The 14,406-nt window shown below is 36.7% G+C and overlaps 1 protein-coding gene across 2 annotated transcripts; it reads left to right on the plus strand.

Annotated features, from left to right (window-relative positions):
- The first annotated feature begins 359 nt into the window (after positions 1 to 359).
- si:ch211-284o19.8 (protein lifeguard 1) lies at positions 360 to 11,361 on the plus strand. Of its 2 annotated transcripts, none has more exons than XM_051870116.1 (7): positions 360 to 596; positions 4,086 to 4,312; positions 4,803 to 4,873; positions 4,966 to 5,166; positions 9,720 to 9,848; positions 10,352 to 10,495; positions 10,623 to 11,361. In XM_051870116.1, exons 2-7 carry the CDS (start codon positions 4,087 to 4,089, stop codon positions 10,773 to 10,775), a joined length of 924 nt encoding a protein of 307 aa, XP_051726076.1. In that variant the 5' UTR covers positions 360 to 596; position 4,086; the 3' UTR covers positions 10,776 to 11,361. The 2 variants fall into 2 exon arrangements, with proteins under 2 accessions (XP_051726076.1, XP_051726085.1); XM_051870125.1 differs by having other exon boundaries at positions 395 to 588.
- The last annotated feature ends 3,045 nt before the right edge of the window (positions 11,362 to 14,406 follow it).

Raw genomic sequence — 14,406 nt, forward strand, 5'->3', positions numbered from 1 at the left:
TGTGAAAGTATGTTTGTGGAAGTATACTTCTGTTTTCTTTTGTTTAAAAGACTGTAGTCTCTAAATTGATTTTGGCACATTTTAATGGTAAACATTTTTAATTCTGTTAAAAAGGAAGAACTTGTGCTTGTGTCAAAATCTTGTATAACCTATATTTCGACAGCTCTTGTTGCACTTGCATTTTGTGGTTGAATTTGTGAAATTTAACCCTGTTCAGACCCCCCAAGACACACACACACACACACACACACACACACACATATACTTTTCATCTACTTTTGTGTAAAATACAACTGCTTAAAAAATGCACATAAGAATTGTTGTCATTTAACGGTGTACTCATGAAAATGTACCGCAAATGCACTGAGAAAGGAAGCCAACGGTGCAAACTTTTACATTAGAGATGTTTGGTCAATAGTGTGAAATCTGAACTTCTTCACAACAGTTTTTCCACACAGGGGAATTTTTGTAAATGACGTAACTGGAGGATGTGGAACCTACTTTAGCCTGTGTGAAACAAAGGTGAAGCATTAAACATCAGAGAGCGCCGAGTGATTAGACTTCAAACAAGATAAGGCTGAGGAGAAGGTAAGCAGGTAAGCTTTTTTTTGTCCATGCAGAAATTGTTCCAAAGAGAGAGAGAGAAAAATAACTTATCTGTAAAGTAAACCTGATCTAATTATATTATAATCTGTAGACTCTTCAGAATAAATTGATAACATTAACTTCAATACAAAAGCCAGCTTTTAACACTGAAAATACACTCAATGGCTCAAATGTCTCTATTCAACTTTTAGTCAACAAATTGGGGGTTTGGCCCATTTTGTAATCCACTCAGCATTTCTAATTCAAATGAACTAAAATACTACTGATTTAAGTGAACAGTAAAACAACACACAAACATGATAGTGATACAACTTACAGCACATGCAGTCAAAAGCATTCTCTGTGCAATCACCTAATGGAAAAGTTTTAGAAAAAATCAGGAATGAAAGTGATTTCTCGTGATCTCGTCTTGTCTTTCCTTACAACTAAAAGAGTTAATCATAATAATTTATATTAAAGCATAAATGTATTTGTTTTTAGTGAAATTATTAATATATAATTTTATATATATATATAAATACTCATTAATGTATTTGTGGAGTAGTGCAATTTATTTTTCAACACCTTTTAAAAACAGCTTATTGTAATAATGTATATAATGATACATTTACTTTTTATAAAAGTATACTATTATTTATACTTTTTGGCAAACATGTTTTCTATGCTAAGACATTCTATTGCCCTCAAGATCCACGTTATCTCCAACTTTGATCAAACTCACCTGCCTGTAATTTTCTAGTGTGCTAACTTTTTTTAATTTTTTTTATTTGTTGTAGTTATTTGTGAAGGAAATCATAAAAATTTTACAATTTCCTCTGTATCTCCTATCTAAAAGAAGTGGCAAATTTCACATCTTATTTTATCTCTGTGCTTTTACCCTATGTTCATTTTCAATCTATTCCTAAATCTAGATCTAAAGCTGTTGGCATATGAAAAAGAACTATAACAAACCACACAATAACAAACAAACACTGCAGAAACCACCACTTCCTGTACACTGATGCCAGGGTTCCCACGCGCCTTAAAAGTACTTAGATTTCAGACACATGAATTCAAGGCTTGGAAAGTACTTAAAACAAATATTGGTCCTTGAAAGTGCTTGAATTACATTTGAAATAAATTTTGAAAAATTATAACACGTCCCCCTTAATATTGTTTTACAACCGGTGTCCGAGTGTTTTCCATTGCGGTACTTCCTCTTGCTTGTTATTAGGCGGGGTTAGGACATTTGAGCTGTGACACTTGCTTTGTCCGAGATTTACATTTTTATAGGGGTGTGCGATTTTGATCGTGGACGATTAAAAGGTCTCCGCAATCTGCTTTTGAAAAAATATCGTGGTATTGTGCTATAGTGCTTTCTGTCAGTTGCAGTCCTGGCGCCTCCGTTTAAAGCCTTGCCGGTTAAACATTTTATCCGTGTGCTGGTCTGAAGTGCGGATCCACCCGAAGCGCGCGCACTCTAAAAACCCGTCAAACACGGCATTTACTGGACAAAGTTATCTTATTCTGCTAATAGTGTCAAATACACACAAGGTTTACACCATCGGTTAAGTGTAAAGTGAAAGTAAACATTTGAGAGAAATTCGAATGCGTGTCAATATATTAGATGCGCGCACGAGCCTTAAAGGGACAGACAACACAAGCTGCGACTTGTCCTTAAAGGGATAGTTCAACCAAAAATGAAAATTCTGTAGTTGAACAGCTCTAAAGTTGTTCCAAACCTGTATTAATTTCTGTCTTGTGCTGAACACAAAAGAACATATTTTGAAGAACGTGGGTAACCAAACATTTGCTGGTACCCATTGACATCCATAGTATTTTCTGTCCTATTACTGAATTCACTGGGGACCAGCAACTGTTTGGTTACCCACAATGTTCAACAGAAGAAATGTATTAACTTCTACAGTGAGTAAATAATGACAGAATTTCCCTTTTTTAAAATTTCTTTTATACGCTAGCTTTAACAAGAAACTTTCTTAACTATCTTTATCCACTTTGGGCTCTAATTTGTTTTTCTTTTATATTTTGTTACCTTGTAAGGCTACTTTTTTAATATAGGGAAATTAATTCGACTGTACTGCTCAGTCGCTGGCAAAATAGTAAAACCAACATGAAAAAGATTTGTGATCAAATCATGAATCAATATATTTTTGCCATATCGCCCATAATATTCATAAGAATATTATGCATATAACGTAGTTAGTTTTCCCCCAGTTTACCCTAAATTCACAATTGCGAGTTACAAAGTCAGAATTGCGTGATATAAATTGCAATATCTATATTATATAGTATATATTCTGACTTTATAAGCCACAATTATGATCCATAAAATCCTTCTTTTTTTCACTCAATTGCAAAATTTATTTTTATAATATTCTCTCTATATTATGCTTTTACTCAAGTAATGATTCATAAAAAAATGAAAACCAACTAGTGTGGAATTGGGATAAGAAAGCTGCAAACGGTTTTAATATATTTCCAAAATTAATGTACAAATGATTCTGTACCTCTTCTGGGTTAAAATGGATGCAAATACAATAGGAGGCTTAAAATGTAAAGTACTTTAAGAGGTCTTTCATGATGATCCATATGCTGAGATGTGAATTTGATAGGTGCTTGATATAAAATAAATGGTGCTTTAAAAAGTCCTTGAATCTGGTGTTCATGAAAGAGTGGGAACCCTGTGATTTTCTTTCATAGACACTTAAAAGTCACTTCTACCCTGATGTTAAAGGGTTAGTTCACCCAAAAATGAAAATTCTGTCATTTATTACTCACCCTCATGTCGTTCTACACCTGTAAGACCTTCGTTCATCTTCAGAACACAAATTAAGATATTTTTGATGAAATCTGACAGCTGTCTGACTTCTCCATAGACAGCAATATAATCAACACTTCCAAGGTCCAGAAAGGTAGTAAAGACAAAAACAAAACAAAAATAACCTTATTTAACAATATCCTCTCTTCTGTGTCATTCTCATACACTGTTTACATCCAGCGCTTCCAGGTTTACGTCAGAACGCCGGCTCATTATTGTCCGGCTCCTGCGTCAGCATCACACGCATATGTCATGTGATCATCATCGGCCAATAATGAGTCTGACCTAGAACCTGGAAGCGCTGAACGTCAACAGCATATGAGAATGACACAGAAGAGAGGATTATGTTGAATCAAGTTATTTTTGTTTTGTTTCTGCGCACAAAAAGTTTTCTCGTCGCTTCATGAAATTAAGAATGAATCACTGCAGTCACATGGACTATTTTAACAATGTCTTTAGTACCTTTCTGGACCTCAGACAGCTCTCGGATTTCATCAAAAATATCTTAATTTGTGTTCTGAAGATGAACGAAGGTCTTACGGGTGTAGAACGACATGAGGGTGAGTAATTAATGACAGAATTTTCATTTTTGGGTGTACTAGCCCTTTAAAAACTCATTTCCTGTTTTGACATTCTGACAATGCAGTCCCATCTTGTTTAGGATGACGGACGTAGAGATCCAAAAAACTCAGGGTGACTCTATGACTCAGAGTGACCCTAGCCATGCGATGACAGCACCAATGCATGATCCCCCTCCATACATGCCCCCTCCTTATCCTACGGGCCCTGCCATGTACCCCCAACCTGTTCCTGCACAAGCCGGCTTTATCCAACCTGATCTGCCCCCCGAAGAGGCAGGCGTCATCAAAACAGAACCAAATCTAGCAGGTACTCTATTATTTTTCAGCAAATAACTCAACAGTACTTAGGAGTTAATCAAATTGGCTACATTCATTGTAAAGTTCAGACTAAGCTTTCAAATGACACCTGTTTTGTGATTATCTAGGCAGGAGCTTTGAAATATATGATTATTAATTTTTTTATAGCTAGGTGGCACCCTCGGGCGGTATACTCAGTTTTAGAGTGATAACTCAGCACTCATTAAGAGTTAAACAAAATTGGATGCATTAAAAAGCTGAGTTTCTAAGCTTTAAAATGATACCTATTTTGTGTTATTCCTGTCATAGTAATTTGATTATGAATTTTTTCGCGGGGCTTAAGGGGTTAAACATCAGAGTCTACTGTTTGTAAGATCAATTTAACATTTACTTTATTACAAAGACAAAAGCAACTTTTGAGATGTTTTAGAGGACGATAACCATCTAATGACGTGGAATGGAAGGTATCACAAGAATAATGTTTTTCTTCTTTAATACAGATGATGAGGAACATCAGATGTTTGTGTCATCCTTTGAAGAAGATAAGGTTCAGAAAGCGTTTATCAGAAAGGTGAGCATCTCTGTTGTTTAACTGCTACCATAATGATTGCTCTGAACGGTGGTCCTCACTGCCATTTCCAATCTCTCTTTTAACCCACACAGGTGTTCAGTGTGATAACGATTCAGCTACTAGTCACGTTCACTGTAGTCTGTGTGTTCACCTTCTCAAAAACAGTCAAGGCAGCAGTTCGGCATAATATCTGGGCGTACCTCAGTTCATACATCATCTTTTTGGTGGTGGCCCTATGTCTTTCCATCTCAACCAAATTCAGTCGCTCACATCCCTGGAACCTGATTGGACTGGTGAGTGTCTGTGTGCGAATATGTCTTAATGCTTTGCATTACATGTAGAACATTATTTACTGAAATCCAGAAAAGTCACCTACAGTTAGAAGACGACGAACGTATGGATCACAATAGAGTGCGACAGTCAGGTTCCGGAAGTACAAATCCCATAGGGGAATTGATTTTGAACGGTAACCTTTAAACCCTTAAAGACAGATCCACTGTGAGCAACAAAGTTAATCAATGGTATATGCTTTTGTTAAAGTCATCAGCCCATATTATTTCAACTTTTCCTGGGGAAAAATTACATAATCCATGATGCAGAGAAATCTCCATCAATCACTCACGCATGATTGCTGGTTGGTTTGGTTCGAGGCTTACAACTATTACATGAAGTTCTTTTTTTTTTTTTTTTTTTTTTAATTGGAAAATATTTCCAGAACCAAGGCCACTGATAAACTGGATGGGCACTGTTGCACTCTATCAAAGTCCCTTTCAAGGAAAGTCTGTTCAATCGGCGGCCATATTTGCAATGCCTCTGGGCAGCTATTTCGGGCATCCAAGACCAAGTCCTATCTATTTGAATGAGGGAATCCTGAAATCTCAAAATAAAAGCTTGGCGAACTCCCAATTAAATAACAAAATCTGACATGAACTGCCCCATAAATGTTGTTTCCTTTGCTTAAATAGCGTTAAAAAAGCCTATTTTTCAGGCTAGACTGTCCAATGCGCATGTGCAGTCCTAAGCGCGAGTCTCAGGTTTCTATGGGAACCGGAGCTTCTACTGGCAGCTGCAGTGACACAATGACTTTATCAATCAGCGATTGGCTCTTTTACTTAGAAGGCGGGACGTATTCCGCCATATTGCACGTTGCAGTTTCTCCCATTCGTAACTAATAGGAGAATAACTCTTTGACTCTATGTTTCTGGATTTGAACTCTCTTATTTTGAAAGGCAGCATTTCAGTGCACTATTAACCAAGCTGGTTCCTCCTCTTGGTTCCTCTTGAATCTTCCCCAAAGTGTAGTACTTAATGACATTCTATAATACATAGGTTTACCCAGGACAAAACTTCTTCCCTTAAGTCAGCCATTACATTTTATAACTTAGTTATTTCCATTCTATGACAAACTCGTACAGCCTGTACTTCCTCTGTATGAAGTGCAGTGGCCTATATAGTCTATATAAAAGTTTATGTGAGCATTATGTACAGTCCGCCAGTCATTATCTCAAAATAAACAGGGTAAAGAGGGTTTTTTGTTATGGCTGACTGCACATCAGAGTCCCTCGGTGCGTTCCAAACGGGATATATCACCCTCCGAAGGGTACTTCGGAGTGAAAACAATCATGGCCAATACTGAAGAGTCGTTCCTAACCGAAGTGCTCAAAACTGGCCACTTCAAAGGGCCCTTCGGAATGAAGGATTTCGAAGGGTTCAACTGATGGACACTTCGGGCCCCCATGATCCTTTGCACAGGGAAGTTGTTTGACGTCACAGAATGGGTACAGGAGGTTAGGAGTTCGATTTTACCTATAAATGTATGTATAGTATTTTTCTATACTACTGTAATATTTATACGAATTAGATTTGGTACATTATTATGGTCAAAACGACATTGTACTTCAACAAAAATACTTTACAGCTCCCTTTATTAGTCCATTCAAATGTTTCAAATACATAGACACAATATACCTCATATTTAACATAAAAGAGTAAAAAGTAGCTGATAATGTTACAACAGTAAATGAATGCGTATTAATACAAAGAGTAAACCAGGGGAAAAAAGACGAAGGCGCCTCCTTGATTGTCTCGTTAAGATGACGCAGAAGTGTGTTCCAAAAAAAGAGTTTTTTTTTACCCCTACAGCCTTCATCCCTTCGCAGCTCTCACTCCAGAGGGTAAACCCTTTGAAGGGATTAGGGCATAAGGATGAGCCCTTCCGAATGGAACGCAGGGCCTTTTAAGGAAAGTCTGTTCACTCAGCGGCCAAATTTTGCAACGCCTCCGGGCAGCTATTTAGGGCATCTAAGACCAAATCCTATCTATTTGAATGGGGGAATCCTGAAATCTCAAAAACATGCTTGGCGAACTCACAATTAAATAACATATTTTAAAAATCTGACATGAACTTTTCCATAAATGTTGTTTCTTATGCTCAAATAGCATTAAAAATTCGTATTTTTCAGGGTAGAAGAGCTAATGCGCATGTGCAGTTTTACGCGCGAGTCTCAGGTTTCTATGGGAACCGGAGCTTCTAACGGCAGCTGCAATGACGCAATTACTTTATCAATCAGCGATTGGCTCTTTTTCTTAGTTATGAATGGGAGAAACTGCTACGCGCAATATGGCGGAATAAGTCCCGCCTTTAAGGCATCTTTACACACAGAAACCAACTCTGTAGCGGCATAAAATCACAAAAATGTGCATTTACACAGAATGTTTAATGCTTCTCTGAAGCGGCATAAATGCATTTACACAGAAACTAAAATAGCGGGAAACAATGCTTTGAGCATTACTATTTTAAAACTACAGTTTTAACAAAATGAATTAAAAAAAAAAAAATAATAATCAAATAATAAATAATGAAATAAAACTCGAAATAAAAAAAATTATTTCTATAGATTATAGATAAAATTTATAGCTATAGCTATCTCACGCTTTGATGTTTGTCATAATTCTGTGGTACTGATAGTTAGCTTCTATTTCTTAATAAAATTATTACATTTGGATCAAGTGCTACAAAGAAATTATGAATTTTTACACCGGGTACATCACCGCAAAAGAGGGCGAAAGTTTTTTTTCTTTTTCAAAGAGCCAGAAAGTCACTGGCACAACAAACGAACATTGATGCTAGCGTTAGCATTGCAGGCAGAATAGCAGATGTCACCAGACCGTCGTGTGTGGGTGAAAATATCATCCTCAAAGAGAGGATTTTTGGAATATAACATAACAATACACAATTACAGTGACACTGATTGTGTTAAGCATTTACCATATCTGAGAGAAATGTAGCAGCGCAGTGATCTGCCCCTTCAAAGGAAGATTATAAATGGAGACTTCACGGTGTGAGTACAGGACACTTTTACTTCACTGTCTCTTGTTGGTATACATTTTTTAATTTGCCTAAAACAATATGAAGCGAGGTCTATATTTTGTCTCCCGCTTTTGATTCTCGCGCCGCCTGAGCTGAAGTGCTTTTGGTTGTCATGACAATGACGTAGTTTAGTGCGGCAAAAGCTCGCGTTCATTTACACTGAACCAAAACAGTATCAGAGTCGCCTTTGATACTACGGGCTGAGGTGGGTCAGACCCGGCGTATTTTAGGTCTGCTTTTATGCGGCATTGCGTCTTTACACAGAATTTTGAGCAGGTACAGACCCGGCTTAACTCGGCTGTGTAAAGATGCCTTTAAGGCATCTAATAATAGTGAACCGTCTTTCTATATCTATACTATAGTCTTTGCTGTACATTATCTTTCTTATTATATGCCAAATCCAAAATCTTGCCAATATCCAAAAATCATGGATATTAATTTATTACAGTTTTTACGCCAGATTCACAACAACGGTTGTATTTGCTCTTACCTTCGTTCTAATTTATCCGTTGATGGATCAGGATTATTTGAGAGCGCGTAGTATTTTGCTTAAACACTCGTTTATCGTGTACATATAAGGGCTTTCCTAAAAGTTTATTATTATTATTATTATTATTATTATTGAATCAATCATATTCAACAATTTTACAATAGCCAGGGGATGAAAACAAGGAAAAGGGAAAAAAATAATAATAATAATAATAATTTAAATAAAAACATGGAAATGCGTACAGGCTTTTCTAAAAGTTATTCCTGCTCGCGCGCTCTCTTCAACGCGCATGCGCCACAAACAATTCAGTAAAGAAAGTGTGCCACTCTCAAAACCACTTAAATCTCACGCACACACACACACAAACGTTTTTATACCAATTAGATCTACACACGATCGTGTTTCGGACCTATAATTCATGCTATGGTGAATGTGATTTCACTATACAACATGATCCAGGATCAACATCTTTGTCGTTCCTGGAACAACATTCCAATCAACCAATCAGATTTGAAGGACAAGTTTACGTTAGTTTATGTCAAGTTTAGGCTTACAACCAGGGTTAGGTCTACATCTGTGTTATTCACCTATCATTTCCCTCTGATTTTAGGGATAAGTTATAGGTTAGGGTTAGGACTACATTTTCTGACAGGAATGTTGTTCCAGGATCAACAAGATATTTTGATCCAGGAACATGTCTTACTTGGCAAAATCACAATAACCATTTCTAATAATAATTTTAGAAATGTTTATTTTATTTATTTAGGTTACTTGTGGTTTCAGTTGGTTCTGCAAATTTTAATAAACAATAAAATAATAAAAAATAAATTTGATCACAGTTTGATTCGTGAATGAGACCCAGTGGCCTCCCATCAATATAATCGTTAGATACACATGGTTCCCTTTTAAAATCTTCAGAAATCAGAGTGCACTCCATACTTTAATTATTTAACCTTTCATGCAACATGTCCTTGTTTTGCCTGCAGTCAGTGATCACGCTGAGTCTGTCCTACATGGTGGGAACTGTAGCCTCATATCACAACACAGATGCTGTGATCATCGCTTTAGGATCAACTCTGGTCATCTCATTCACCATCATCATTTTCTCTGCCCAGGTATGTTCAGTTTCTCTATAAATCAGGGGTTTTCAAACTGGGGTCCCGGGGTCCTCAAGGGAGTGCTAGGGGGACCGTTTAAAGGGTTTGGAGAAAAAACATGTCAAAAATGTAAATACATAAATATTTTTGATTAAATTAAATATGGAAATTTATTAGAAAAAAAAGAAATCGGTAGAATGAGTTAGAAAAAATGTAATAATATAACCATAGAGACTAAATATTTTCAAATTCATTTTACACATTTTTATAATGTTAATTTTTCACAGTATAAATTGGGCCTTTATACATGAAAATGGGTCCCTTGCACTATATACGATTATATTTGGGGGTCAGTGGCATCTAAAACCCTGCTTTAAATTACACCTAATCTGACATAAGCTCATTTGAATATAAATGCAACTTAAAGCACCAAATCTCCTCTAAAATGCATTACATTATAGAAAACCCAGTGGAAAACAACTTTTCAGTTAGGTCATTCTGATTTGCTGTGATTCTTTCAGACTCGTTTGGACTTCACCATTTGTAATGGCATTCTGCTTGTACTGTCCGTCAACTTTCTCATGTTTGGATTCTTCACCATCTTTTTCTACACCAATGTTCTGCAAGTTTTCTACGGTTTTCTGGGAGCCCTTCTTTACGCTATGGTAAAGCATAATCAATATTCCATAAATGCTGATCATCACAAACTTAAAGCTACAAGTGCTTAAGAAAGTACATGACATCATTTGCTTTTCACTGTTATCAAATTTTTTTTCTTTCCCTGTCCTGTAGTTCCTGGCAGTGGACTGTCAGTTGGTGATGGGCAGGAAAAAATACAGCCTTAGTCCTGAAGAGTATGTCTTCGCTGCCTTAATTATCTACCTGGATATCATTCTAATATTCCTCTACATTCTTATGATTTTGAGCGGAGGCTCCAAAAGTTAAATACATGCACATCTTGTGGCACTCCATGTCTGCACATGCCTGATGATATTCAACCTTGCGACCTCAAGTATTCTCACGTCACAAGTCTGCTATGCTCCCTCTACTGTTCACTGCCCCTGCTGCTTGTATCTGTTTGTTTCTATTTTTGCAAGTTGCACTTTTTTTATATAGCAGATAATCATGTTGTAAATTGCACCATTTCCATTTGTTGATCACAAGAACATTTTGTAAGTCTCCTAAATGACTTAAATCTTAAAGACTTATACACCTATGGTGATAAACACCACAAAGATGTGAATCATGAAATACTTTGACACTTATATGCCCCTGTAATAATGTGACTGCTCTTTCTTATTTATGCTTTAATGAAATCAATAAATTCTGTTTTATTAAAAAAAACAGATGTTTAATATGCATATTTAAAGAAAAATATACTAAAACCTACTACAGGGCTGTTGAATGCTTGAATCTGATTGGTTGACGAACGTTCTAATTATTTTCAGGAAAACACATGGCTAAAGTACAAACCCGATTCCAAAAAAGTTGGGACACTGTACAAATTGTGAATAAAAAAGGAATGCAATGATGTGGAAGTTTCAAATTTCAATATTTTATTCAGAATACAACATAGATGACATATCAAATGTTTAAACTGAGAAAATGTATCATTTTAAGGGAAAAATAAGTTGATTTTAAATTTCATGGCATCAACACATCTCAAAAAAGTTGGGACAAGGCCATGTTTACCACTGTGTGGCATCCCCTCTTCTTTTTATAACAGTCTGCAAACGTCTGGGGACTGAGGAGACAAGTTGCTCAAGGTTAGGAATAGGAATGTTGTCCCATTCTTGTCTAAAACAGGCTTCTAGTTGCTCAACTGTCTTAGGTCTTCTTTGTCGCATCTGCAGTATGTGGTCTGGCATTGTCATGTTGGAAAATGCAAGGTCTTCCCTGAAAGAGACGACGTCTGGATGGGAGCATATGTTGTTCTAGAACTTGGATATACCTTTCAGCATTGATGGTGCCTTTCCAGATGTCTAAGCTGCCCATGCCACACGCACTCATGCAACCCCATACCATCAGAGATGCAGGCTTCTGAACGGAGCACTGATAACAACTTGGGTTGTCCTTGTCCTCTTTAGTCCGGATGACATGGCGTCCCAGTTTTCCAAAAAGAACTTCAAATTTTGATTTGTCTGACCACAGAACAGTTTTCCACTTTGCCACAGTCCATTTTAAATGAGCCTTGGCCCAGAGAAAACGCCTGCGCTTCTGGATCATGTTTAGATATGGCTTCTTTTTTGACCTATAGAGTTTTAGCCGGCAACGGCGAATGGCACGGTGGATTGTGTTCACCGACAATGTTTTCTGGAAGTATTCCTGAGCCCATGTTGTGATTTCCATTACAGTAGCATTCCTGTATGTGATGCAGTGCCGTCTAAGGGCCCGAAGATCACGGGCATCCAGTATGGTTTTCCGGCCTTGACCCTTACACGCAGAGATTGTTCCAGATTCTCTGAATCTTTGGATGATATTATGCACTGTAGATGATGATAACTTCAAACTCTTTGCAATTTTTCTCTGAGAAACTCCTTTCTGATATTGCTCCACTATTTTTCGCCGCAGCATTGGGGGAATCGGTGATCCTCTGCCCATCTTGACTTCTGAGAGACACTGCCACTCTGAGAGGCTCTTTTTATACCCAATCATGTTGCCAATTGAACTAATAAGTTGCAAATTGGTCCTCCAGCTGTTCCTCATATTTACATTAAACTTTTCCGGCCTCTTATTGCTACCTGTCCCAACTTTTTTGGAATGTGTAGCTCTCATGAAGAGAGCTAGGTTTTCGGATGCAGCCCGCGTCTGCACTGAACGCGACTTTTGTCCCATCGCGCCGCAACAGCTAAAAGCTAGTCTACACTGAACGCGACAAACCAACAGTTGCAAAGCACTTGGACTACATCAGAAATAGAGCGGGAATTTACCAACAATGGTCCGAGGAGGGACAAACCACAAACCAGGGTTATGATAATAATATTCATTGTAGCAGAGGGTGTAGCCACCCTTTCCTCGTGTCATTCAAAATCTTTGTGCTTTTATTTCTTTCACTGAACACAAAAGAAAGATTCTAAAGAATCTTCACACAATCTTTCATAGAATGACAGTTTACAATTCCATGTGTGTCAAGTTCCAAATAAGCGAACAAAGAGGAGGGACATTTTCAGAAAAATAACTTACATTTCAGTATGTTCCTCACACAAAGCCATCATATGACTTGGAATTTAGTGTACAAAAAAACCTGCTTTATCACATGGCATGTCTCCAAAACGGTGTGTCCATAAAGCAAAGATGGCAATCTTCAGGTCAAATGCTGTGCATTTTACACATTAAATAGACATTTACTGGAAAAATTGATATAATGAAATATTTGAGATTTATAGATTGCTTCCAAATAAAAAATGCAGTTTAACTTTTGGTGGCCATCAATAGATAAAGATGATTTTTAGAATAAAATTGTGTAGTTTGAAAAAGCAGTTGTAACCACTTTGCTTCAAAACTCTGTGTTCACCATAAAAATAAAATAACAGCATACGAGTTTGAAATGACATGCCTTTAGGGTGAACCTTAACAGCTCTGGGGTGAACTACTGTAAACTGCATTAAGGTTGTACTTCAACCAGCTATTCTAGACCAACCTGTTTTTTTTTTTTCTTTCTTTCTTTGTGTTGGATTCAATCAAGCACATCCCTGCAGCAACCCTAGATTACATTTAGACATGATGTGAACCCTTTTTGAACACTAGTAACTGTTTACAAAAATGTAGGCATGGAGAAGGATGTAAAAAACATTTAGACATGTTCACTTGTTCATCTAATAATTAAGTTTTTTATATTTGTATTTTTAAGAAAAAAATATAGTATATATTTATATCGCTTTACTTTGTGTTATATTACCTTGGCAGATGCTGCGAGGTGCGAGGGCATTTCTAATACAATGGCGAATGGAGTGATGGCAAATTTCACATAATTCTGTTTTCTGACCGCTGTAATCAATCTCTCGATGTTTTTTTCTTCTTTTGGAAAGTCATGAAAACACTATCATGTATTTTTTCTTTTGCTATTTGAGCAAATGTGAACCTCTGCTTCTGAGAACCACAGAAACATGAAAAGGGTCCATTAGATCCAGTATTTCCACATTAAATGGTGCATTGTGGTGCTTATATGTCCAATCAACATATTGTTGACATTTTCTTAATTGTAACCCACAAATTTTCTATATCAAATGCACTGGTTTGAGCATTTCTCATTTCTAGATTTTACCCCAAGTAAATGCTGTTTTTTTCTATTCATCTAACTTTCTATTCAAAGAATCCTGTCAATTGTTCATACAACCATTCTTATGCAAATTAAACTGAAAGCAATATTTACAAAAGTAAATATCAGTTTACACAGAGAAATAATGATTCAGTACCCATGAATGAGGTTCATTAACAGACACTCAACGCCATTTCAAATCTGCACACACACACACAAAGCATGACATTTCATAAAGACTTATTCTCACAATGATCATGTAAATACTAAATTTATGATCATCCTTCTTTTACATAAAATCATAACAGTATATCAGTA

This window comes from Ctenopharyngodon idella, chromosome 2 (assembly GCF_019924925.1).
Source record: "Ctenopharyngodon idella isolate HZGC_01 chromosome 2, HZGC01, whole genome shotgun sequence".
Taxonomy (NCBI): domain Eukaryota; kingdom Metazoa; phylum Chordata; class Actinopteri; order Cypriniformes; family Xenocyprididae; genus Ctenopharyngodon; species Ctenopharyngodon idella.

Excerpts from the sequence above, each read along its gene's own strand:
- si:ch211-284o19.8 (XM_051870116.1), top strand. The coding sequence starts at position 4,087 with ATGACGGACGTAGAGATCCAAAAAACTCAGGGTGACTCTATGACTCAG. Across the intron at positions 4,313-4,802 it reads AACAGAACCAAATCTAGCAG|ATGATGAGGAACATCAGATG; the intron begins GTACTCTATTAT and ends TCTTTAATACAG. Across the intron at positions 4,874-4,965 it reads AGAAAGCGTTTATCAGAAAG|GTGTTCAGTGTGATAACGAT; the intron begins GTGAGCATCTCT and ends TAACCCACACAG.